This window comes from Trachurus japonicus, chromosome 18, assembly GCF_045865225.1.
Source record: "Trachurus japonicus isolate A0001 chromosome 18, Traja_1.0".
NCBI classification, from domain to species: domain Eukaryota; kingdom Metazoa; phylum Chordata; class Actinopteri; order Carangiformes; family Carangidae; genus Trachurus; species Trachurus japonicus.
This window is the reverse complement of record NC_140924.1, coordinates 32,223,958-32,251,521: the sequence shown is the minus strand read 5'-3', so window position 1 is coordinate 32,251,521 and position 27,564 is coordinate 32,223,958. Positions and strand designations below refer to the sequence as shown.

General features: G+C 40.6%; 1 protein-coding gene across 3 annotated transcripts in view; it reads right to left on the bottom strand.

Moving 5' to 3' along the window:
• Window positions 1-14,101: 14,101 nt before the first annotated feature.
• LOC146969646 (phospholipid-transporting ATPase ABCA1) overlaps window positions 14,102-27,564 on the bottom strand; it is a 170,699-nt gene continuing 157,236 nt past the window's right edge. For 2 of the 3 annotated variants that reach the window (XM_085760153.1, XM_085760152.1), the window contains exons 49-50: window positions 21,003-21,246; window positions 14,103-14,412 (exon numbers count right to left, since the gene is read on the bottom strand). In XM_085760153.1, the coding sequence (XP_085616279.1) occupies window positions 14,284-14,412; window positions 21,003-21,246 (373 nt within the window). In that variant the 3' untranslated portion in view covers window positions 14,103-14,283. Of the gene's footprint in view, window positions 14,413-21,002; window positions 21,247-27,564 lie in introns of all 3 variants that reach the window. The other variant, XM_085760154.1, reaches the window with a different exon arrangement.

Below are 27,564 nucleotides of genomic sequence, written 5' to 3'. Positions count from 1 at the left end.
CTGTCCGAAAATCTCAGTCCACTGGGGCTCAATCTGTTTGTCCGTGTGGATTCTGGACACTTGAATTCAACCTCAGAACAACCGCTGCACAGGCAGCCCACGGAGCGTAGAGCAGCGAGCGGGAGTGTGCTCTTTGATCACCTGCTGATCGATTGGTCTGGCCTTTTACTGGGACTGAGCACACACGCACACACAGCGGGACACGATTGTTGTACATACACGCATGCACGTGACTGCACTCATGGTTCTATGTGAAATCGAACTGACATCACACTTATAAGATCCTGTAGGTATAGGCAATCTCTCCTTTCCTACATCCGTGCTTTCTTTGCTCAGGGACACAACCCAGATATACTTGTTGCTATGGATACCATTCAAAGCTGTAATCACTTCCCACACCAGGCAATCACATATTTGAGTTAATTTGTCAATTCAAGTCTCAGTAGGAACTCCTTGCAAAAGTTGTGTAGTGGAAACAATGACAATGAGGACAACTACAGTAACACCTTGTCGGAGCAGGCATGTGCACAACTGCTCGCACAAGGTACAAAATGTGCTGTATGTAAGACCACACAGCTTGATTATGTGTCATTTTAGTCTTTTTTTTTTTTTTTTTAACTTAATTTTTTATTAAAGAGAAACACAAACATTCCTTGACAACATCACACAAGACAAGAGAAAAAAACCCTTGGGGCCCAGAAAGCTGAATAATACTAATGAATGAAAAATAATAAATAAGTGGACAGTTAAGACATTTCAGCATACTGTGGGGTTCCCCTCAGTTAGAGAGGTATCTTGCTATATGTAGCCACCTCCTCACAAAAACATCAGACCTTAATTGTAATTGAGCAGTTAAAGCCTCCATTCCATACACCTCCCTCAGCTTCTGTTTCCACTGTGCCACTGTAGGTGGCTGTGGATTCATCCATATCACTTTGGGGTAGAAAGAATTTGTCTTGAGAATGGCTGTACACCAGAGAATGGCTGTACACCAGTGTCACAGAACAACTGGCCTTAACTCATTGAGTGCCGCGCTCCTTTCCAAAGTTTTAGTTAAGTGTACTGGCAATTAAGACCATTTTTGACGATTTTTGTAGAGCCACAGAAGTGCCACTGAAGCCGCCGCGTTTCTGAAGGAGCGACAACCAGCTGGGTGAGTCCCCTCAACAACCATGATATGAAGGAAAACACCGGGGACATTATTATTCTCTTCTACCAAGAGCATATTCCTTAAGTGTGTTCTGTAACCTAACCTGTAACCTAAGGTCAGACAAACACCCAAATATATGTTAAAATGCCTTCAAAAATTGATATTTCCACTTTAAAGAAGGAAAAAAAAATATTGCAAAGAAACCACCACCACCATTGTATAAATGTAGGGCTGGTGTTGCCACAGGCTGCTACCTGGTGTTTCATGAGGAGAGTGGGGACCAAAATGGAAGGCGAGGTGGCTCCTTCAAGTGTGGCCCTGACTCGCTTCATCAAAATAAAGACCTAGGTGAATCATCCTGCGCTCAATCAGGCTTTGCTGATCAGTATGCACCTGCAGGCAACATGTGTGTGGTGCATTAATGGGTTCTTTCCTGGCTTGTCTTTTAACCCCCTTCCTTGCACTGCATACCAATTGAGGTGAAAACTCAAACTAATGTGGTTTTTCCCTCGTATGTGTAGCCGGGCTAAATTGAACCAGCAGCACAGGACACAAAAATATCTTCTGGGGTCTTTATTTCTGAACAGAAAAATATGGTGTTCTAATAAAAGAAATGATACAAGTTTAAAACTCAAACTGGCTGATAGTCTTCAGCTGTATCTACAGTACTAGTAGAAACAAAAATCAGTCACCACCAATCAGACGCCACACTGTGCCTGGCACACGGGACGCTTACTGTAACTCTGTCTAGTCTGCTATATTCACCGGAAAATATCCGTAACCCTTAAGTAATTATTCTATTATAAAAGAGTGCAAAAGTAAACAATGTAGACTAGCACCAAAGGGTACAAAATGTGTCTTGAAGTTCAATACAAAAAAAATAAAATAAAAAATAAGTCTACGGACTGCTATCAGAGTGTACAAAAATGTCCTTATAAGCAACAAAGGAGTGCAAGAATTAACTACAGTGGCTCGACCCTGTAACACAAAGAGCGCACAAATTCACATTAAACACTCTTACATTTACAGGTCAAAACGTCACAATGAATGTGCAGTATTGTAATACATAACGTTACTAACTTGCAACTAGCATTTTTCCCGCAGCACAAACAGCACTGACGGCCTGCTACACGACAACCGTTGGGTCTCTCTCGTCGTCTGTTTATCTGTTAACCGCTAACACAAATGGCCACATTAACATAAAACATTTCAGTCTGCACATGCATTACTCTTAAACATATATCCATTAGATATTTCATGTAAACAGCCACATTTATGTTATATTTACCCTCATAAACATCTGAAAACCGTGGTGTGGTCGCACCACTGTGAACAAGATGGCGACTTCCGGTATCTTTTTGGAACTGCTCTCCAACCAGTTTACCAAACTGTGAAAGTGCCCGCTGGTGGCGTTAGTAAGCAGTTGCACTACATTTTCCCACCCGGCTACATATGGTTGAGTTTTCAAATTCTGACAGGACTGGCGGCGAGCCGACCCCACCGCCTATGATTCTGCTCAAATAAACACAAATCAGAATCCCAACTAACCTATTTGCTTCTGAGCGTAAAAGCATAAACAGTGTAAATAAACAGGAAGACAGTTTGATAACAGCGCCATAGCTACGGATTTGAGCATCTGCTCGTGCTCCCACAATAAGTCCGGGCATAGCCGCTGGGTCATAAAACCCTGTCAAAGTGAATAATGAGGCGGTCTCCGAGGCTGAGCCTGCGCCAGACCAGGTAGGTGACGTGCTGAGGGCAAAGCATGCTGGGAGCCGCGTGGTTCCGCCGACAGGCTCAGCGGCGCTTTGTCATCTGCCGAGCTGGCTTGTGCGTGCGCTGTGACGGGTTCGGCTGTCAGCGGACCGGGGGAAGCCGAAGCCCTTCATGATGTCAGATAAACACTGGGAGTGGAGTCGCATGCCCGGCTACAAAACAGATTGGAAAGCGCTGGGAGACTTTAGAAAGGAGAGAAAAGGAGAAACAGCCGGGCTCGAGAGCGTCTGGGCTGTGAACTCTCCTTCAGTTTGCTTCCCCCACCTCCCCTCCTTCTCTTTTTACTCCACTTCCCCTCCTCCGGCAACCTTGTTGGCAAAACCCAGCCTCTTCACCAACCCATTAGACAGTGAGGTTTTGAAGTGGCAAGAGGAAGCCAGAGCCCGCTCGTTATTTTGCCTCTATTGTCAACGAGATCACTGGTGCCCTTTCAAGCGTGTGCATCACTTTCCAGACAAGATTACACACAAAGTCACAACCACTGTTGAGACTTGAAGGCAGCTGTTTAATGGACAACACACCCAACTGGATGACAGAGGAGGAGCCTGGGAGGGGAGAAACAGGGGGACAGATGTTACTGTCAGAAGACTCTTGCACATGTTTGCATGCCCCTAACACTGTACAAATCCACAGAGCTTGCCTGATGGGAAAGCTACAGGTAGTTTTTCTTCTCTGGGTATAACTTAACTGGATTTGAAACATCTATGCGTCCTGGCTTGGATGTCAGTAACTGTAATGTATTGCACAGAGCACATGAACAAACAACATTAATTTCTGATGCTGCAGATTTGTTTTTTACTCCCCAACCTGTCAAAGCCTATAACCTTTCAGGACGACAGGCTCCACAAACACTCTCCTGCAGATGAATTAATTATGTTTTTTTTTTTTTTGCTGCTAATTGGCATTATGAATTTAAACACTCAGGGAAAAAAAACAAAAAAAAAAGAAGCAAAAAACTGTTTACTCACACTGCTGCAGAAAGTGAAATAAATCAAGATAAATCAACTCTGTGTCCTAAAAATTTGGTTTTACTGATTACTACTAAATCATTCTGCCAAATGTGTTTAGGAGGGAATGTAACTGTTGCCTGGGAAATGTGAAGGAGCAGCTTTTTTTAAACATTCCAAAAAGTTTCACGTTCTTATAAGAAAGTGATGAGGACGAGGCTCGAGTAGTTGAGCACAGGCCTTTAATAAATGGGATGTTTTGTCACAGGATAGATGACTTTAGATACATTATACAACTGCCCAAGGCTTGGAAGCACTACTCTGGATGTATTTTGATCCGTAGTACCAGGGCTGTAATAATATTAGATTTCCATATGATTAAGTGGAGGCCACATGGTAGATCTCTTTTCACATATGTATACCGTACACTTCTTACAAAAAGTTAGGGGTATTCGGCTTTCAGATGAAATTTCAGAATGCACCAAAAATGCACTATAACCTTTACACGTGAACCTAATCTGACCTTTTCTAAACCTTTAAATGCACATGTCAAACTGTCCAATGTTTCAGTACTTACAACATAGCATGTTGTTCTCTAATGAATCGACCACTAAACGTTCTGGTCCAATGCCAGTTTGTATTGAAACAGTTCTCTTCATCCTGCTGTTCACATTCTGACATCATGAGACCAAGACCACACCTTTACGATCCATCAACAGCACCTGGACATGTCCAGGCTTCAGATGATGAGGTGTTGTCAGACTCAAGTGTCCACTGAGCTCAGAGTGTCAGAGTGTCATCAGCAGGTTGAACAGAGACACAGAGAGACTGGAAGAGTCACAGAAACACAGAGAAGTGGACGTCCTTTGGCCACATGTCAAGTTATTGACACATTGACATTTTTTGTTGTGGTAGCTTTTGTTTGAGATGAAGAAATGACCATTCTATACATCTACTTAAATGCCCTACGTCCAAGATATAATCTCATTGTAACATGAAGTTTTTTACATTTTCCATACATTTTACCCAAAAGTCGAAAATCCCAAACTTTTTGTGAGTAGTAAGTTTCAAATAATGACCCTACACATTAGGGCCTGATTTACTACAGGTTTGTGTTCTTAAAAAAGCAAACACATGTTAAAGCTGATCTACTTACTGGGCGTCCCGAAGACTGCGTCTCCCAAATGGGCAAAATAACACACACAATCCATTTCCTTAATGAATACGCAAATATGGGCATTTCTGCCAGAACACGCAAAATACTGGGGGGAATAGATGCAAATACATTTATTTAAGTTAAGTTTAAAAATAAGTTGCTGTTTGTTTAGTTGACCTCAGTTTAAATTACTTTTTTTCTCAGTTCGTCTTTTTCTTTCATTTTTGGAAAAAAGTAACTTGAATTTAATTTGGAAACAAATACACATTAAAGGGATAGTTCACCCTAGAATGATATTTCGCTCATTATCTACTCACCCTCATGTTGACTAAGGGCTGGAAGAATTCTCAGAGTCCACCGTCCCTTCTCTGAGTTACAGGGGGTCTTGGCATAGTGCATGTCCATATAACGGTTGCAAAGGGACACCAGAGCTCTTCGTAAAAAAACACACACAAAAAAACATCCAAATACCTCCATGATGCTCGTATGTAATGTCCGTCTTGTGCTGAAGCCCCAAATTGCGTAATTGTCCCGAAAAAAATTAAATAAGTCCACATTCCAAGCATGTTTGTAGCGGAAGCTTCTCGAAGCTCCTCTTCCTGGTCCGTCCAAATCTCGCGTGATTTGCGCCGGCGTCAGTGCGGTTACTGCGAATCACGCGAGATTTGGACGGACCAGGAAGAGGAGCTTCGAGAAGCTTCCGCTACAAACAAGCTTAAAATATAGACTTATTTAATTTTTTTCGGGACAATTACGCAATTTGGGGCTTCAGCACAAGACAGACATTACATACGAGCATCATGGAGGTATTTGGATGTTTTTTTGTGTGTGTTTTTTTACGAAGAGCTCTGGTGTCCCTTTGCAACCGTTATATGGACATGCACTGCTACGCTGAGACCCCCTGTAACTCAGAGAAGGGACGGAGGACTCTGAGAATTCTTCCAGCCCTTAGTCAACATGAGGGTGAGTAGATAATGAGCGAAATATCATTCTAGGGTGAACTATCCCTTTAATTTAGCTGTGTTCTTGAGCCTCACTGCTTGGTCCCTGACAGATTATCTTGCCCAGAATAATTCTGTGAAGACTGTGGTATCATTAGAAATTTTTGGAAAAAAATAATGTTAATATTAATATCATCTCTGTTAGTTGTGTTTGTTTCCTTTTTTTGAAATACATTACACAGACAGTGTAAGAACAATATTACACTCCATGGACAGTGCAACCAGATGACAAAACTAGTGTGTAGATGCCATGTGCAATATTAGCACAATACCACAATTTTATTTTATAAACATCACTGTTACAGTTAATACTAACACATTGCAACACCCTTATTGTCAGTATTCACACAACCTTGATGAATTAAATAACTAAATATTATTTAATAAATACTGTATATAATGAATATCAAATAACTCTAAAGCTGTATTCTATCTGTGCACAGTATTTCTATACTGTTTTATTCATGTAGCCACAAAAAAATGTATTCAAGGAGAATTCTTTAAATACTTCACTTGATTTAACTTCTGATTAAGTTTGTCCTCAAGGTTTAATTGTAGGTGTAATAACCACCCCCGCTGAACCCACTCACCCGCATGTTAAAGAAAAAAAAGAATCTAAAACAGATACATGATGAATCTGTGAGGAAGATAATTCACGGCTGATTGCGAAGGTGACTTAAAGAAAGTTAAGTTATTAAAACGGCTCTAATCACTCACTGCGGCAGACAGTTCATGCCCGATAGTGCTGTGACAGTAGCCCCCACCACCCACCGCCCACCCACAACAAATGGGAGCGGCAGACTTTCGGGGATGGCAGCTGGACAGGAAAAGAATGGCTGCAAGGTGCTGAGAAATGTGTCTGACTCCACAGCGGTGTTGTGGCATTCATCGCTGCAGGAGATCCTAAATGAACACCAATCAAAAGGGAACGGAGGCTCTCGCAGCGAGCTCGAACCCTCATCATCCCTCAGCGTGAGGCCCCCGTAGAGGCGGGAGGCTGCTCAAAAACAGAGAAGGCAAACCGGTGTCGCCGGACTAAAAGTGTGACAATACTTCATCATGGCAACTTCTGATGCAGCCCTGCCTTGTTAAAGATTAGAGACACAACCCCCCCTGGGTCCCTTCACACCAGCTACCAGTGGGGTCACTCACCCACATACAATCGACAAAATAAACCTCTGTAACAGTCTAAACCGGCAGGGCACGCAAATGACTGAATACCCACTCAGAGGGGGCTGCTGGAGAGTATCTACGACATGTCACAGGAAAGAGCACAAACCAGAAACATCATTGACAGACACTCGAATATGATGACGATCATAAAAAAAAAGAAAAGAATCTGGCGAAAAATAATTTAGAAGCTGTTATGTCATATCTTAAGTGAGGAAAAAAAAAGGGACGGGACGCAGAAAGACAAAGTGGTATTTTTTTCATCCTCTAAATCAAAACCGGCAGACGAGATGGAGAGTTTAGCTTGACACACATGCATAAAAATGTCAACAAAGGCAATTAAGTGGAAGGAGGAGAGGAGCAGCTTCTCCATGAGACAACGGCGATATTTTACACCAGCTGCAAGACGGGATCACACACTGGGGTCTGCACTGGGAGAAACAAAGAAACGCACACTAACTAGTTCGGCCAGCAAATAAATAAATAAATAAATGCACATTGTCCAAAGTCAACGCAACATTTATTTTTCATTTTTTTCCCCCTTTGTTCACCAGAAGCCGCTGACATTTATTAACACCCAGCCTGCACACATATAGAGCATTCCACTTGTTCATGTAGAGCTTCAGATGCAAAAACACAAGCACGTGTCCTAACAGTGCTCATACTTTGGTAACACAGGAACCATTATTCATTAGAGAAATAATGAAGCCTGCTTCATACCCAGTGTTAGATCCTTGGAAATAAACAAAGAGACGAACACAGGGAGAGAGCTGCATTAAATATTTTAGTCTGGAGTGACTGGAGCACCACTCCTGAGCCACAGGCGATAATTAGTAAATATTTACAGATATAGACTTAATTATGATTTCAGAAACACTTTTTTCCCTTCTTTTAAGTGAGTGGAATACTGTAGATGCTTGCTGGATGAACGCCCAATAGCTGAGAACCGAAAAATACAAACAACATATTCTATGACTAATATATTTTACATGTTTCAATCTGGCCCGGTCTCCCGTTTCATGTGGAAACAAAACACTCAGCACCGCCTCTCAGACATTTCATGGGAAATTAACTGAGCAAAAACTACCATTTACCAGACTCCACCATCTGCACAGACCTACCTGTCTGCAGAGGAGGGAAGTCTTGAAGCACTTTTATGAGCAAGAGAAAGAACATCGACAAATAATTCCATGCATTAAAAAAAAACCCCAACAAAAACAAATCATCAAACAAATACTCAAAGTTCAAAGTTAGAAAATGAAGTAACTCTGAGCGATAATTAGGTTTCAAAATAGCTTTTTTCCCCCGATCAGTACAAAGGCTTTAAAAGGACAATTTCCTAACACTCAGATTTTGGGCACATGTGGTAACAATCCCCAAATGTCATTTTCTTCCTTTTATGTACACAGCAGCTTGAGGCAGCACCGTGCCACCGCCACAGGCCAAGTGAATTGTATCTGTGCTTTATATTCTAATTCAGTGAAAAAACATAAATATTGAATACATTTTCATGCATGCAATACATTTGTAATGCAGAGCAATACATCACGGTTGTTGGGACTAATCTGAGTTTGGTGACATTAATGAACTATAGTGTGTGATGTATTTGTCACAGTGGGTTAATATTAAAACATCACATCACTCCGCAGCAGTAGTGAGGCCTGTTGTTGATGAGCCCACTCTTGGCTCTGTGGAGACTGTTTTCTTTCTTCCTTTTGTAATGACTTGACACGCAACCAGTTCACGGACTGCTGGGTAAAAGAGAAAATTTCTCTTTCAAAGGTTGCAGTGCTTCAAAAAAGTTTGATATAATAGAGACTTATGTTGTGAAATGGGTCACCATGAAATAAAATATATTTTTTTGAAAATGATGAAAATATGAAACTTTGAAATTAAAAACTCCAAGGATGAAATAAAAACTGTCTTTGAAAAACTTGTCGGGGTTAAAAGTTCAAAACAATGATTTGAATTTGGAAAACACACTCTCATAATTACTAATTTTGCCTGTATTTGTTGATGAAGTTTCTGTTCTCTCTGTCATCTCTAATTTATTTATATAGCCCTTTACATTTTAGGTCTCCACATCCCAACAGGAGAACAAAGCAGAGTAATGTTTGCAGAGTTCGACAGTTCTGGAAAATAATGGCGTATCTCCTCCTGATGAGTAAGTGGAAGTTCGGTTCAGCCTGTTTGCTGTAAACCCACGGGTAAATAGCTGTGCAGGATCAAGACAAAGAATAAAATTATAAATACAACATGGAGGCACAATCGGCAAAATTAACAGATCATTTCAAAAATCTCCTAAAACGGGAAAAAAGTCCAAGTTCCTCTGAAGTGTCTACAGTAGTTTGACTGCAGCAAGTCGAACAGAGACATTGTTCCAATTACTACCTATTCCAGACAGTGTATATCAGGTACCCTGAAGCAAGAACAGCAAACTCACAGTACAGAGGGTGATTATAGTCTGGAAGGTGGCAGGAGCTTTCTGTAAAGCTCATCTGTCGAGCAGATCATTGAATCTCCTCTTGACTCCTGTAATCTTCCCATTTCACCTGACTGTGTCTTTTACTGTGTTCTTGTACTTGACAATGAGATGTCAAGTCATAGAACAGAGTACTGTACGTACAGTAAGACTGTTAAAGCAAGTTCTACCAGACTAACATGTGAAACGATCGTCGGGAAGTTCACAAATGCTAAACTGAAGCAAAACAAAGTAATTTCATTAAAAAAATTAAGATACACTGATGGGAATGGTTTTTTTTAATTTAAGATTAGAACTGACTTCCTTGAAAAGAAAAACACCTATTATGTTTTTATCTGGTGTTCCTAGCTGTATTTTTCCACTCTATCATTTCATGCCAAATAATAATACTTACTACAACAAGTGGGTATTTTGTTTTAAAGGGACAACGAGGAGTTTCTAATCGGTTATAAAAAAGTCTCACGTTAATGTGGATGAATCTCCGCTACCCACACTTGTTAATGGGCCCATTTTCGATAAATATATCATTCTGTCTCTATCGTTATTTTGTTATTATTAGTGGTGGCGGAGATGCTGGTCGAGCCGACCAGCGTTTCTTTACTTTCAGTTTCGCAACGAGTCATGAGAATAACGTAGCTGAATCGCTGTTTATGGTCGGAACTACGGTGGTATCTGAACCTCTTTGAACCTCTGACTTTAATTATTGATGAATGAAAACATGAGTCCGTCTTGCGCCGGTCAAAAGAATTTTACGGTGCGCGCGGAGGCTCATAAAGGTAGTGTGAAAACGCTTCGCTTTTCCAAAACTCCTCGTTGTCCCTTTAAGAAGGTGGTGGCCATGGTAGAGTCGAGACAACAAAAGAGGATTTAATGAACAGTTTGGTCGACATGGATAATCTGATCTTGCCCTCCATGTGGAAATATATATATAAATACAGTATTAAAGAAACACAGCAGGTGGAGAATCAATGGTTGAAACAAATTAAGAGCCTGGTGTTCAGACATGCTCCTCCAACTCGATCTGTAATGTAACCTCTGCTCATAAACCTCCTACGTATCACACCAGGACGAAATAGTGTGAGGGAATAATGGCGGAATGTGACAAGTAATCTTACTTTAAGACTCCAGTTTTATCACCAGTCTGTGAAGTTCCCACCTGGCTGATTGCCTCTGGCAGCAAGCCCCGCAGCTCAGCCTTCTAATGAGTAAAGAAAGAGGAGAGGTGTGAGACATGCAGGAAGCCCAAACATGTGCTCAAGGTTCTCAGGTTTAGGAAAAAATATTACCTGCCATAAGATTTAGTGTATGTGAAAAAGATGAGGGTAGTACAGCTCATTATTATCTTTCATTACAGATAATTTTTCAACTTATCTGTAAACAACAGTGTGTTGCTTTGTTACATTTTATAAAAAAAATCAGAGAATGTCCATCACACTCAAAGTGACATTTTAAAATCTGTTCTTTTGTTTAACGAAACCCACCAAAAGTGTGACCGATGTTACAAAACAGAACATCACAGAAAAAGCTGCAAATGATCTCACCCGAAAACTAGAACTGGCAAAACTTTGGCATTTTTGATTGATACAGTATGACGAAAGCAACACTGATGTCCCCTTGTGCATGGGAGTCTTGTTTGCAGTGTGCTCCTGTGGGCTGAGAAAAATACACAGTAAATAATTTAGCTGGGCAAAATACAGCAGAAGCTCACAGAGGACTGTTACTCTCCTCATCTTCATCCGACTGCCACTCACAAGCAAAAACAGCCAAATACATCCACACCTAAGAGAGAAAACAAAAAAAAATGCATATGCATTTTTCTCTATAATTTAGAGTGAAAAGTAGAGCAGACACTAAAACAGATCATTTGAAGTTTGATTGTCTAATCCACTAGAGGAAAAAAGCAGGAAATTGGTATCGGAAATGTTTTTAGAATTACATAAAAGTGAGACATCTTAATGAAGTGGAGGACAGTCACAAAAACAACAGCTACATATTTTGTTGTGCTGAAATTAAATTGAGAAACCAATCGGTTTAACCTTAGACATACTAGCTCTAAATTTGCTGAGGGAAAAAAGGTAGGATAAATAAATAGAAAGCCCACTCACTTAAAGTGTCTACGGGTTGACAAGAAAATGAATTCATCCTCAGACGTCTGGCAGACAAAATATCTTGTCGTTTGAGAAGGAGCTACTTGGCTAAATGTGAAATAAAATGCCTTACTGACCGAGGTGCAGTCTGAAATCTGCCATCCAATGATTTGACTTATAGGGTGGACGTATGTGAACCTGCAAGAAACACTCAAAGACGGAGACATGAAGGAGTGAAGACAATAAAACAACATGTATAAAGTTGACTTTGAGTGGACAAATGCAGCAGTGTACAAATATTAAAGTCAAAGTCTCATTACAAGTTGTGCAAATATTTAATAATTTGTCTTGGTATGAAACAATTTTCAGTACAAATAAAATCCATTATTCTTTGGAACGGGCATGATTGTAGTGTGAGGATTTAGCACAGCATACAAATTATGTCACACCTCGAAAAAGTAAACCAGAACTCACGTTAAGTGCCAAGTATTATGAGCTAGACAAGAAGGGTTTTAAAGCATTGACACTCTCAGTACTGTACAATGAAATTAGAATATAACAGTGACATATGAATGTGAAATATTCCTGAGTAAAAATTGTGCATTGAAATGCAGATACAAAAAGCCTGCAACACATTTTCTGTTCACATTACAGTTTGTGATTATAATTTAATCTAAGAGTGAAATGAATGACAGAAAGGCAATTTTACGGTTTGAAAGAAACATTTCTGTTGTTGTTCTGATTATGAAGAACTGTTATAAATGGCTGTTTCCCAGTCTGACCTTTCACTAAACCGTCAGTCATGGTTTGACAAGGCAGATTAGGTCTATTAGCATGGACTAGTGGCTATACCTAGCCTTAAACCAACAGCAGACACAGAATGTCCTTTATTTTTACAGATAAGAACAAAAATAATAATGCTAGCATGATATGTCTTGGTGGAATAACGTGTCCTCGTTGCTAGTATATTTAATAACCTTTTACAAGCTATTCATTTTAAATGGTGAGATGGGAACATAAAGGTCAGCTGATGTTAGCTCAACTAGCTAGCTAGTCCACAGGAGTGTTGCTAAGGCAAAAATAAATGAGTGTTGCTTAGATACCTGTCTTTTTTTTTTTTTTGCTACAGTCTGAAATTAAGGACCACCTGTTACAAACATTACTAATAATTTTGGGCGGTAACTGCCACTGTCAATGCCAATGTAAACACTGTATGTAAAAAAAGGGCAGCTTGACAGGAGCAGCAACAGTAGAAAGGAGACAGGATTTAGCTAATAATCAATTGCAATAAAATGGTCTATTGCTTATATAATATATAAATCTTAACATTGCACATCATCTATGCTGCTATATAGAGACATCATTGACATGATCTTCAATGGGGTTTTCAACATTATGACTTGGAAGGCACATTGCGACAAAAGATATTCACTAGCCTCTCTTCCTGGGATACTGGCATCAGTGGTAACCACTGTAAATAACCACACATTTGATTCTTCAAAAAAGAAATGAATAAAATAGAATGTGCTGCTAATGCATTAATAACTGTAAATAAATGTTTCTCTGTCCACTTTCATTCATGATCACTGGATGAAATGCTTCTTCACAAAGGCTGTGAGCTGTTTGGTGCTGCCTTTCATGAGACCAAACATGTTTGACAGTTGGTTGACACAAACTCTTTTGTCCCACTGCTGTAACCTCAGCATCATTCATTAAACTGTGTTTATCATTGATGGCAGCCTCATTCATACATTCAAAACCAATACACTGTTGTTAATCCCTTCTGCCTTACAGTTCAGAGTGAGGGCTGTGGTTAAATTTCTTTTGGCATTTGTAAAATATTCTTACTGTAGCTTCTTGTTGATGTTCAATGATATGCAAACCTTTGGTTTGAGAAAACAACAGGGAAAATGCTTATCTCTACATAAAGTACATAAAGTTCAACATATCATCAGAAAGCAACCATAAACAACTGATTAAAAAAAAAAAATAGAATTCAATTTGAAGGTCGGTGTTGAGGTATACTATGTGTTGTGCAATGGTTTTAGGGAATCATTTATTCCCTCCACACTCCTGAGACATATTAAGATCAGCAGTACACTCCAACAAAATTGAACTGGCGTGTTGTCCATGTCTGTTGAACGTCTGACACGGTTGTTCCCTCATTTTGACCCCAGATCTTTTCATTTCATGGAGCCCAGAGTAGGTGGAGATGACATGATCGGTGCTACAAGTGTAGCGAATCAGTGTCACCACACATTTACACATTTATCATTGAAAAGTTTCAGATGTGATGCATTAGACATGGTTAATTGGTTATTTGATGTAGACACCACAAAAGCTTACATGCCATTAGGCAGTGGCGCTGTGGGTGCAAAGTCAAGTCAAAATAAATTTCAATGGCCTGCATCCAAACATTTTTTTTTTTTTGTGAAAATTACACTCACTCAATTTTGGTTAAGGTATATTGCTGGTCCACTGTAAGTGACATGTGCCATGTTTTACTTATGTGTGTTACACCTTCTCTGCTTCCTGGGATGTCTTCACAGACTGCAACGGCAGCTCATCTGAAGTGTCCACCGGGTTGTCGTAGCCCTGAGAGTCTTCTTCCCCATGCTGGTGCCTCGCAAAATTCACAAAAACCTGGAATATCAACGAGGAGGAGGGAAATACTTCAGGGTAAAGGCAAGATAAACACTTTAGACTAAAATACACGCAGTAGTGATGGGCCCGCAGACATTTCTCTACCCATCTCATTTTAGCTCTTCCCCCACCCTCTGCCTCTAAAACAAACAAATATAGTGGTACAGACAACGGGGTGCATGTGAATGAGTTGCCAGACAAGGGCTATGAAGCATCAAGTAAGCGACTGGGCTCACACAGTGAATGTCAGTTTGACATCTTTGACCAGCTGAGAAAGAGAATAAAACAATCATTCTTCTCTCTGTGATGCCCATTTAATGTCAGAAGACATCAATCCGTTCATAAAAAGCTGTGTGTATTTCATTGTGCTGTAAACACTGCCGTAGTCCAGGCTTTTTGCTCTCTTATCATTAGCTGTCGGTTGCGGTAAAGCTACACACAGATTTTTACTCTGCAGACAAAGCAACAAAGAGGATCATATAAAATGATAAGAGCATTGCTTTTTCATTAAAGGATTTTCAGTTGGCTGGATATGTGAATTACTAGACTGTATTTGAAATCTCAATGGAAAAAAATAAAATAATAATAATAATAAAAAAAGCATAAAGACAACTCCAAATGAATTTTCATCGCAGTCCTAAATTAAATTGGACAGAAAATAAATACATGGGAATGTAAATGAACAGAAATAAACAATAGTGACTTTTCAGGGTTCGGTTTATGAGAAGCTCAGATAATAAAGACAGAGTAATAAAGATCCATTCTGTCTGTGTTTAAAGCTACAGTTTTTAATTAGTAAATATAATCTGTAGCCTTATGTTTTACTGTTAATTATAAAGAAAAAAAAGTCTTATTAACATCTGTGAACTTCATTTTTTGAGCAAAGGAAACTGTGATGTATTTACTTTGTCATACATCTTTTTAAGTAAAATTGTGGACTGGAGGCATTTCATCACTTATGTATTAAGATATTATGATTTAGCCGTTATGAATTACATTAAAACCTTTTAAAAAAGAGTTTTCCTTATGAGAGGCAGAAGAGAAGATGGTTTCTACCCTAAAGTTCCTAAAGTATAAAGTTAGATCTAGAGAGCGATTAACTTAGCTTAGCTTAGTTTATCTTGGAATATTTTAGTTTATCTTATCTTAAACAGGGGGAAACAGGTTGCCTGAGTCCCTAAGAAAAGTGCATACATTTAGTGTATAAATGAACATGTCACTTCTGATTTGTTTAATTGCGATTTTACAGGGGTTTACATACAGTAGTATAACCAATTCTACTTCACAAAGCCAGCAGCAGTGAGGTCTGTGTGGAGCTGTTTATCAGGAAGTCGTTGCGCCTCAGACAGAACTTAGTTAAAAGCTCAGACAAAGCCACACTGCTGCTCTCTCCCCTGTTTCCAGGTCTTAATGCTAAACTAAGCTTATCACCTCATGGCTTTACAGAATACACTGAATAATATAATTCAGTGTTATTTTACACAAATACACCTTGAATGCATGAAATATTTTTCTCCTGGATACAACAAGTAAACACAACCTACTCTAATCTACTGTCAGGGCAACTGAGCAGCGGCAGTGTTTGGAAGTGAAATGCCTTGCTCACAGGTAGTGGTAATGACAAATAGAAAGTGCTATTTTTTTATAGGATTGAACTAAAAGACTCAAACTCAAACTCAAACTTAGGCTATCCATATTACATAAACTTCCAGACATCAGAAGCAGAATATGGTTGTTAGTCCACTCTGAGGTATTCTGAATATTTGCTCCTTTTTCACTGCATTTCCAAAACAAAAGCCAAAACAACCTTTACTCCAATAAATAATACTGCTTGCTCAGCTATCACTTTGTTGGAACTGGCTTCCTCGACTCATACAGCTGGTGGCTCGCTATACCTGGAGAATACCTGGGACTAAAGTAGGCTTCTGTTTGTGTGATGTCAGACCATCAGTAGTGTGTATCAAGGTCACAGTTGTCAAGGCATCTTATCAGGAGAGGATGAGAGAGAGGATAAGAATGACAGTAGCAACAAATACACCCTCTGCCCGTCTCTCCCGGCCTCTGACCCTGCCACTGGGTGATATTGGCTTGATGTGCTGAGACATGCAGAGCATTTTATATTCATAGTCAAAGCTGTATAATTTTGCAAAAAAAAAAAAAAAAAATTATAAGCACTGTTGGTATTTGCCTCCCTAAAATTGCTTCGGTGGTGCAGTTGACAGCATTTTTTGACTGAGACAGCCGTGGTAAATTGATCTCCGGCTTTGTGATGTGATCTTCCTCGTAATGTACTTTCTGTATTTAGCCAGCCATCCATTCATGACCTGAGAGTCACGCACCAGTGCTACTGAGTGGCATTTTCTTAATAACAGACGGATACAGGCATTAATTACATTACTGAGGGTGCATTTGGGTGTTTATCTGACGTCCACTGAGGCAGAACAGAGGAGGTGAATGACTTGAAATCACCCAATTAAAGCAGAAGTAAGAGGAGTGTTTGTGTTAATATAAGTCTTAAATAGTTATATCTTCCGACAGCAATCATTTGTGTGTTTGAGTGTTTGGTCCGAAACACGGGTCTGTCAGTCACTCTGCTCTGCTGTAAGCCGAGGAGAAAACTTTCCTTGTATCCTACAACCTTTTATCCAATGAGGAGAGAGAACGGCATAAAGGGGCGGTCCTCTCTGTGTGTGCAGCCAAGGGATGCGCGTGAATGTGGTGACGTAGGGACGAGGGCGGGGACTGCTAACTCCATCAGCTGACAGGAAGTTAGCCAAAATGACCGGATCGCTTACTTCTGCTTTAACTTTCAAAGGAGTCCTTGCACAATGTGAGATGACATATATACGTACGTACATACGGTTCACATGACCGTGTGAGTTGGAGTTGATTTTCAGAGGTGGGATACTGAAACTGACTAAACAACCAAACTTAAATTGCATAACATTATGTGACACTTTACAACAGTCATTCTTAAAGTTCTCATAAGTGGCAATTAACAGGCATGAGTTCATGTCCTTGAACCTCATTAGGCTTGAGTTATTAGAAAAGAGTTAGGTATTATTAGGCACCCTGTGAAGCCATACTAATTAATTTTTGGTCATTTGGGGGCTGTGCAACACTTATCCATATTATCCCTATATTAGGTTAATATGGCAAACACATCCAGCTACTATGTAGCAGGAGCAGATCTTAGAAATATCATGTTTGGGTTTCTGATTAATCTAACTTGAATTATTTACCTTTCTTCTATCTCTGTTCTAGTTTTGAAAAATAAATCTGTATCTTAAACTACTAAATCATCCATGATGTTCAGCAACTAGTAGCTAACCTTGTCTGCTGTTGGAGTGGGTTTATCTATTTTATTTTATTTCACTTTTTGACTTTAAATACATGGCCTCTGTGGCTGGGGTGAATAAGAGCGTCTCGACTGAAACAAAGTACTGAAGTTTAGACACATAAAATACATTTGGACCTCCTGCATGGTACATGTTGTACATGGCTTGTACAAGTAATATTATTCTCTGATGTCTTATATATGAGCAATTGCTGAGCTGACTTCCTACTGCAATATTTGTTAATTTATGGCATTTTAGTTTCTTTGACCTTCATCTGATATCACATCTCAAGTTTTTCCGGTTTCATGCAGCTCCTTACATCAGCTATTTCAACCAGAGAGTCAATTGTTTGGTTGGTCAGACCTGGGTTGTTACTGATTTGTCCAAAATCAGGAAGTAATATAGCCTGATGCATCAGCCGCTTATTTCATTACATTTCAAAAAGCGTCTGAACCTGAGCCATAGGGATTCGTTTGCTTCCGGGAGGCGGTTGCTTACATTTGCTTCAACTAATCGCTGCTGCTTGGTGGTCACGTGTGCTATACACCGGTTAAGCTCATAGGTTAATCTTGAGCGCTTGAGTTCAACGTCATCGCCTTCACTTACCCGTCTGTTCGCTGATTGGTCCGTCCGCTCTGGCGGACGGAGCAAACCGAAACGCATTGCTAGTGTCCTGACTACATTGTTGAGGCAAATGAAATTTGCCGGAACCAGTAGGCGGCGCTAGCCTGGCTAGAAGTAATAGGCATGTATTGAAAATAAAATATGAGAAGGTCAATTGAAGACAGATGTTCTCGAATGCCATAAAAATATTTTAACATGGTAACACGGACGAAGAATCACTCCACATTCTTTTAATGACATTGTACTGTATATAACAAAACTAAAGAATTGGGCAAAATATGACTGTTGCGGTGGTGACAATGTGGAGCGTGGTCTCCACACTAAAAAGAAAAAATACTTCACATTCCTGCCACACAATCTACTTCTAAAAGGCAGTTTTGAAAGTCACATTTTCCTCTCAGATGCTCTGTCCGCTCTGCACTGTCTTGGCCATCAGCGTTAACGCTTGAACGCCAGGGCTGTGTGAATCAATATTAATTGTAGTGCAAAACGGGTGTTATACTATAGGTCAGGGCTCTTCTCTATAAATCATTGGCTGAAAGGTGACTGTTTAGGTCTCCACAGGTTCTCTAGTCCTCTCCCCCTCTGTTTTAATACTCTGATCTCTTGGTCCAAGTATGATTTATTTACTACGTTTGATCTGGTAAATATTGACCAGCGCAGATGTGGGGCAAGCTGACGAAAAAGAAAACAGAAAATTATGCAAGGTTAGAGGTGATAGTAAGAGTGAACACTGACGATCTCAGAAGCATAAACACAGTTTTGCTATTAAAAAAATTCCCTTGGGAGAAACCAAATTTGACTGTAACCCAGACTAAGTGAAATTATTTAGCTTTACATAATTCCTGAGCTGTCATAGTGGAAGGCTCATCTCCCCCTAAAGGGCATATTTTACTTAAAAAGCGCTGTAGAAAATGTTTTATCTCGAATTAGGGGTTATCCACAAGGGATTATGATGATAATGACATGCTTAACATCCCTGTAGTATTCTTCACATCACATTATTTGAATTAAATACAACAGTGCCACGGTGCAAATGAATGCACAGGCAATCACTCAGTCTCTTACTCACATCTCTGTCTGGTTTCTTTTTAAAAAAAATCCTACAAGAGGGTCTTTTTCCCCTCACGGTGGAGTGGAGCGATGACCTTTCTGGACCCCTCCGAGGTCATCCTCACCTCCCACCTGGTCATCTGCTGCTGAGCTAATGGCAGGCTTGCAAGACCAGACACACTCACTCTCACCTCTGAGTGCCTGATGCAATCAGGTCCCTGCGGCCATTTCAAAAACACAAGGTGAAGCTGGACCATAACATGCTGGACTCGGTTTATCTCAGCAATCAGGGCCAGCTAACGCACTTGGGGTAGAATAAAATAAGGGCTTTGTCTGAGGAGAGCTTTGTGTGTGTGTGTGTGTGTGTGTGTATATACATATTATTCACATTATAAAATCTCAGTCTTGATCAATACTGGGATGTGGCAGCTGCATTATCTCAACTATACAAACCACAGTGTAGTCCTTGGTCAGTCTGACAGTCTAAATGGAAGGATACAATATGTAGTCAGTGATAGATCTTTAAATCTTATCCTGGACCTTGCAGACTTGCATTAACTGAGAGCACTTAAAATGCTGAATACATTGATGAATGACCTAATGATCCGCTAAACTGAGCTGTCAGTCTACAGAATTACAGTAGGACAATAGAAAATGGCCACAGGCGCTCTCCAGTTGTGTCAGAGGAGAAATTTTCCAGTCTGATCGTGCACTTTCCTGCTTCTGTTCCGGCTGAAACCGGTTCGGGCTGCTCTCGAGCATATCACAAAATGACTGAACAACTCCACTTCCGTGCTCGGCTCTGCTTTTTTCGTCAAAATACAGAATGAACAACTTTCCCAACTAGATTTAGAGGGATAATATCACATATGGCTGAAGAGAGATGTGTCATCTCTGCATCTGCACCCAAGTTTCTTCTGTCTGTCTGTAAAGTCTGTGTAATTACTCATTAGAACCATGTTTTCCCAGCGAATAACTGTGCAAAGCGTGTGCACAAATAACAAAATAATGGAGACTGTGGGTAAAGCCTTGAGAATATGTTTTATATATTTATATATTTCTGATGGGGAGACAGAGATCAAGAGAACTGAATAAATGTACTACTGGCTGGTTGCAATGGTAATAATGTGGACATTTTTAAAAGCAAACTAAAGAAGTACCTTTTTAGTCTGGCTTCTAACTGAATTTTATTATTTTTAGGGTTATAGCACTATTTATTTGCTTTTAATGTTTTATTAGATCTAAACTTAAATGTTTGCAGTATTTCCACTTGTATACCTTTGAATTATTTATGTATTATACATATATTTATCTATTTTATTTATTTATTTATTTTTATTTAATTTAATTCTATTTTTGGGTGTGTGAATGCTTGTGTGTATGTCTTTCTATGTGTATAAATGTCCTCTCTGATTATTATTGTTCTTATCATGTAAAGCAGCTGCTTCATGTATGAAAGTTCTCTACAAATAAAGTTTGATTCATTGATTAAATTAAATTCCTATTATTAATCAATAATACGTTTCTCAGTCTAGTGGTGTAAATGGCAAAAAGAATGAGGTTAAAAGTCCTCACCTGGTCCAGAGTGGTCTGGGACACAGAGTAGTCCTCCACACCCAGTCTCTGCTGTTGGCTGGTGAACTGGCTGAAGATGGTGGACAGAGCTCCCTGTGCGTACGGCAGCTGATACTGCAGAGTGTTGTGATGCTTCTCTTTCAGGACGCTGCCCTGGAAGGTCTGCTGGACAAAGTCCTCCACCGGCCTCAGGGCAGGAGGAGAGCCACCGACCCTCACAATCACAGTGTAGCCGTCACCGAATCTAGAACGAGAGTCCTTACGTAAGCATTCAGTTGGACAAAGAAGAAAATAAAAGGTATACATAAAAACAAACAGCAGCTTAGCTGGTCATATAAGTCACCGACCTCTCCCCTGATTATCACAAGCTGTGATGATAATTGGAGTGTGTGCTGTGAAAGAGGGTGAAGAGAAAGCAGGAGATGACAAAATTTAATTTGTCTCATATTTCCCCAGCCACTTCAAGCTTCCTTAATATGGTGAGCTGCAGGAACAGGTGAGTCACAAGCAAGCTGAGAGCAAAACAGCTTGAATTCAGAAAGACAACAAAGTTACAAGTCGAGGAATAAACTTTCCCACCTTGGTGCAATTTAAGGTTAATGCAGGTCTCAGCACTTTTGCTGACCCTAACCCTAACCCTTTTGCGATAAATTTCCAGCAAATACAAGTATTAAAGTAAGCGATCCGGTGGTTTTGGCTAACTTCCTGTCAGCCGATGGAGTTAGCAGTCCCCGCCCTCGTCCCTACGTCACCACATTCACGCGCATCCCTTGGCTGCACACACAGAGAGGACCGCCCCTTTATGCCGTTCTCTCTCCTCATTGGATAAAGGTTGTAGGATACAAGGAAAGTTTTCTCCTCGGCTTACAGCAGACTGTGAGAGTCATGTTTTTTGACTTCTCCAGTGCCTTCAAAGACCAAGGAACTGGTGGTGGACCTGAGGAGGACCAAGGTGCCGGTGAGCCCTGTTTCCATCCAGGGGGTCAATGTGGACATTGTTGAGGACTACAAGTACCTTGGGGTTCACATTGATAATAAACTGGACAGGAGGAAGAACACTGATGCCCTGTACAAGACGGGCCAGAGCCGCCTATGCTCAGGATGTTTATGAGTCTGTGGTGGCCAGTGCTATCCTCTATGCTGTGGTGTGCTGGGGCAGCAAGCTGAGGGTAGCGGACGCCAACAGACTCAACAGACTGATCCGCAAGGCCAGCGACGTGATGGACTCTCTGACGGTGGTGTCAGAGAGGAGAATGCTTCACAAGGTGAAAGCCATCCTGGACAATGTGTCCAACCCGCTCCATGACGTGTTGGTCAAACACAGGAGTTCTTTCAGCACCAGACTGATAGCACCACGATGCACCACAGAACGACACAGTGGCCTCTGGCCATCAAACTGTACAACTTCTCACTCTGAATGTCAGGCACTCGAGTCATTCCTTTCTGTGAAAGAATCCATGTTCTGTGCGATAATCCATATTTAAAGGACAATTCCAGGCGAATTCAACTTGAAGGTGTATTTTCCTATCATTTTAGGTCTAAAAGAAGGAATCTGAAGATTTTCAGTTTAATTGCTCCTGTTTTGCGGTAGTTGCGTCTGTCCCCGCATCGCCACGGCAGCAATGAATGGGTGTGGATGTAAGTTCCGCTGTTTAGGCTGCTCAAAGCCGTAATTTTTTTCCACAGACAGCGTCAGATGGCTACCCAAACATGCACCGAGAAGTTTATTTACTTCAAGCAAACCGACATGCTTGTAAAACTAGATCTAATTCAAAGTCTCCCGGAGTCTCGCGTGAGCCCGAAGTATCATTTTTGAAAAATGTATCGTTTTGATGAAAAGGTTGCAGCTATAACCTTTAAACTTTAATTCATATCTAGTTGCACAGTGAGTTTAAGCACCTTTCAGGCAAATTTTTTGGTTTAATTCTGCAGTCAAAACTAAGTCTCACCATTCTTATCAATAGTGCATCTAAGAGGAGAGTGGATATTGAATTCACATTCGATGAGCGGCTTGAAAGATGGCACAAAAAGAATGTTAATGTTGCTCAGTGTCTTACTGATGTGTAAATATCCAGCTGTTATAGTTACTGCCAATGATCATTAGGTGATAAGATCAATGTTGTGATCACAGCTTGTTCCACTATCAGGAAGTGGAATAATAATCTAACCATAAAAATCCTGCCAGTCTGAAAACAAAACAGATACAAATAAGAGAAGTAATGCACACTGCATGTTAATTATTGCTTCACTCAGCAGCCATGAAAAAGTGTTAACATTCTACGAGTACAACTTTACAACATGAACAATATCCTCGACATGAAATATTGCCACTGATGAAAATGAGCCATGGCTAAGCTCTAAAGCTAATTAACATTCTGCATCTTCCTAGTTGTATGCTACGTCTGGCAAGCACCAAATAAGAGTGCGCCTTGTTATTCTGTCGTTAGCACTCTTATGACCCATTGTTTTCTACCTAATTAATTCCCTAATGTTGGATTTACTCATGGAAGTGTCCATAGTGGGCTCGTACATGGCTACATGCAACAAGAGTCACAGGCTCCCTCAGTGGCAATTAGAGATATGGTGAACAAACTGTAAGCCTGCACGATCCCAAAGGGAGTGAGAGGGAGAGTGAAGCTCTCTGCCAGTGCTGAGAAGCACAGTGAATGAACCCCACCGGTAGCACAGTCCCTCTACATAAAACAAGGACTACTTGAAAATGAAAAGCCAGCACTGTGCAAGAATAGTGCAAGTGTGCACAAAATGTATATGGGAATTCTGATTAGTTGCTCATCACCGTTGCAACAATGAATGCACCTTGAAAGAATTGTCTTGTATTGTGTAAGAAGAACAGACCATGTATGTCAACAGGAGCTGACCTATGAAACATTCACCTACAACATCATTACAACTGTAACCCATAACCTCTATCTCCTGCCAAAAGATCAAACACCAGGGTGAGGAAATGAGGAGGTGGCATTAGCAAAGTGGTCTGACACCACAGTGAGCAAAATACACTGCCTGTCCAAAGTTAGTTTCAGCCATCTCGTTAGATGCATTTTACTGTATGTTCTTAGCACATTATGCAGCTGTTTTTGTACTGTTTTGTCTTGTTGTGTCGCAGCACTTCCCTTTGTCCAAGACAAATCTCTCCCATGGGAGACCAATAAAATGACTTTGACTTTGATGCTTAATGCATGTCAATAATTTGACCCTTCTGAAACAGATTAAAGGGATATGTCTGTGAAGGTTCTCAGTCATCCAGGTCATCTTATTCTTGTGGAGTTGTAGTAAAAAGCAACTGGACTTCTTTTCTTGCTTGAAGACGTTTCACCCCTCATCCAAGAGGCTTCTTCAGTTCTGAGACTCATGCCATAAATCCAGGTATTTAAACCCAGAGTGGGTGGTTCTGTGATTGGTTTCTAGTGAAACCAAAGTCACATGACCACACCCCCGAGACTTGAGTCACATGACCACACCCCCGAAATTGGAGGGGGGTCATGTCTCCAGGTGTGTATGGGGTTTAAATACCTGGGTTTCTGGCATGAGTCTCAGAACTGAAGAAGCCTCTTGGATGAGGGGTGAAACGTCTTCAAGCAAGAAAAAAAGTCCAGTTGCTTTTTACTACAACTCCACAAGAATTAAAGGGATAGTTCAACATTTTGGCAAATTGGCCCATTGCCATAATCCCTGTCGGTGCAAGCTGCTTGTAGAACGGCGGAGCAGAGCCGCGAGCTGCTCAGAGCTACGGAGGCTTATGGAATTTCTTGGTTTGGTTCTTGCACTGACAATTAAAGGTAACAAACCTACTCCTAAAGCTATAGGGATTATGGCAATGGGTGTCAGGGTGGGGGAAGACCCAAATGCAGACAGCAAGGATACAGAGTTCGGTGGCACAAAAAGGATTTATTCACTCACGGGTTGCACAGGGAAACACAGGAACACGGGGAGGGCAGGCCGGTTTAACAGCAGGGAAAAGGTGGGGGTAGGGGGCAATGCAGGTGGCAGTTGGTGCAGAGAGATGGAGCTCCTACGTTAGCCAAGCAGAATCCCGCACATGATCCCGCATAGCAACAACAACAACAACAACAACAACAACAACAACAACAACAACAACAACAACAACAACAACAACAACGTCACTTGCCCTCCTTGTGTGTAAAGTTTTAATATTTTTTCATGCGAGAAAGTAACTGTTTAGATCCAAAATATACGGCCAGTTTATCCAAATAACAGCTGTTTTAGAAGTTTGCTCCGATGTTTTTTGGAGACGTGAAGCTCCACCTGTGTGAGCAATGACCACAACATCACAGAGACAGCAGCCGGTCTGCAGAGCTGCTCGGCCGGCCAACCTCCGTCATTTGGATAATTAACTTACCCGTAGGTTTTTAGAGGTTTACCACCGGCTGGTTAAATTATTTTAAGGAGATAAATGTTGGTCTCTTTGATGAAATCTAACAATTGTGGCAGTAGCATTAGTTTGTTTGAATGAAAAGTGAAGCTTCATGTGTGTATTGGACAGAAGAGCAGCGCAGCCTCAGGGCTCTGTATGTACAGAAATCACCACATTTACATCAATAAATAAATGTTTTCCAATAAACACGTCAGTCTGCATTGAATTTTATTATTATTATTATTATTATTTTTTTTTTTTTTTTATTAAGTTATATAATATGGTTACGGTATACAGCATAGATACTTCACTACTCTAAACCGTCTTTGGTTACAGTTATATGTCAGGGACGTCGGCTACCCAAATCTCTGTTTTTCTCTGTTTACATGCAAATGTGCAAACAGAGTTTTCCAAAATCTCCACTCTGGCCGGAGTTTTTAAAAAGCATTGTTTTCAGGGTTGAATTCTCCGTTTGCGTCTTAACGGAGGGTGCAAACGATGGTTAATGTCTCAGTTTAAAAAAAATCACCGAGTACGTATAAACAGGGCAGCAGACAATCGGACACAGACAAAGGGAGACACTGTAGCTAAATACACAAGGGAAGACACAGGTGGTGCAATCAGCACAGGTGAGACACATTAGGTCATCACAAGCAGGGATCACACAGGAAGACAGGAACTTAAAAATAAAACAGGAAACTGCTTAAACAGGGGAACAAACAGAGGACATGACAATGGGGCAATTTGCCAAAATGTTAAAACAATCACTTTAACATCTTTTTCATGACCACAGGATGTGTTTTCTGATATGGTTGTTTTAGAAATGAGAAGCTACTGACTGCATTAGGGTTAAATAACTTTGCCAGCCAAAACATAATCATCTATGCAATAATTATCCAATGAAAGGCTCTTACCTATTAGCTTAGTTAAATCCAGGTGGTGACTTTCTTTTGGGACGGGCAGTTTATTAACAAATACATATAATAATCCATACATTTAGATTGGCAACAATGTTATGGGGAAGCAAACTGATACGGATGCATGCGGACTATTTACAGCAGTCAGTGGACAGTGTCCCACCCTATGATGCAATAGATCTGATGGTGTTCTATCCCTCCACACCATGCCCTCAGCTTATACTGAGGATCTGAGCATCGTACCTGCACTGTGATCTTCCCAGGGGCTCAACGCCGCAGGTGATCAAAAAGCATCCCCCCGTGGAACTCTGGGGAATATGATGTAGTACACATCACAGCGAGTATCAGCATGTGAGCGCTTCATTAAGCGACTGCCCGGTGGACAGCCCTTCAACCACTCCAAATTGTACTTCACACCGACCTGAGCCCTGCTCTACCTTGTAATGAAATACTGGTCTTTTTTTAGCTGTCCAATGCACTTGGAGCTTCATTGGTGAGGAGAATAATCAGAGAAACAGATTCTCAACAATAACCGGCCAAACCATATTAGTGTTAGTTTGCTCCCTTCAGTTAGCGTTCAAACTCCTAAATGTCTCAATGTAATATGAATATAATTCGCATAATATATACATATAATTCATTTTTTAAATAAGGCATAAAGTGATGATTAGCAGAGAAATCCAACAGTGGGATGTAACAGTGTATATTCAGTGGGCTCTTCATAAGGTGCAGAGGAATAGGAATCTTGACTGGTGGTGCTAAGGATTTCAATTATTTGAGGGTAGAGGAACTAAAACACTGTCGCTGTACAAACCTTATTTTAGTGTTTTCAATTGATGTGAATGCTAAAGTAATGCTCAAATAAAGCTGTGTATCTGGTATCAGAACCTTCCTTTCACAGTTGTGAAATGTGACAATACAATTAACCTTACATGGTCAAGACCACTTTAGGAGCAGGGTTTTACAATCAGACAAATCTGTACATTTCTGGGTTACCAACCAAATAATGAAAAAAACAGGTTTTCATAACAATCCATGGCATCCCACGTTACTGTAACCTCAACACCAACAATGTGTTACCACACGCCATCCACCTACCTACCCCTTATACAAGACGCATCGTCTTTCATCTGCACACTGCACCATGTTCCACGGGTAGAGCGCACATTTTTAGATTGAGTATAAGCAGAACACTTATCCTATTGTGTGAAGCTGCATAATTTCAGATGATCTTTATAAGATGCAACAGACT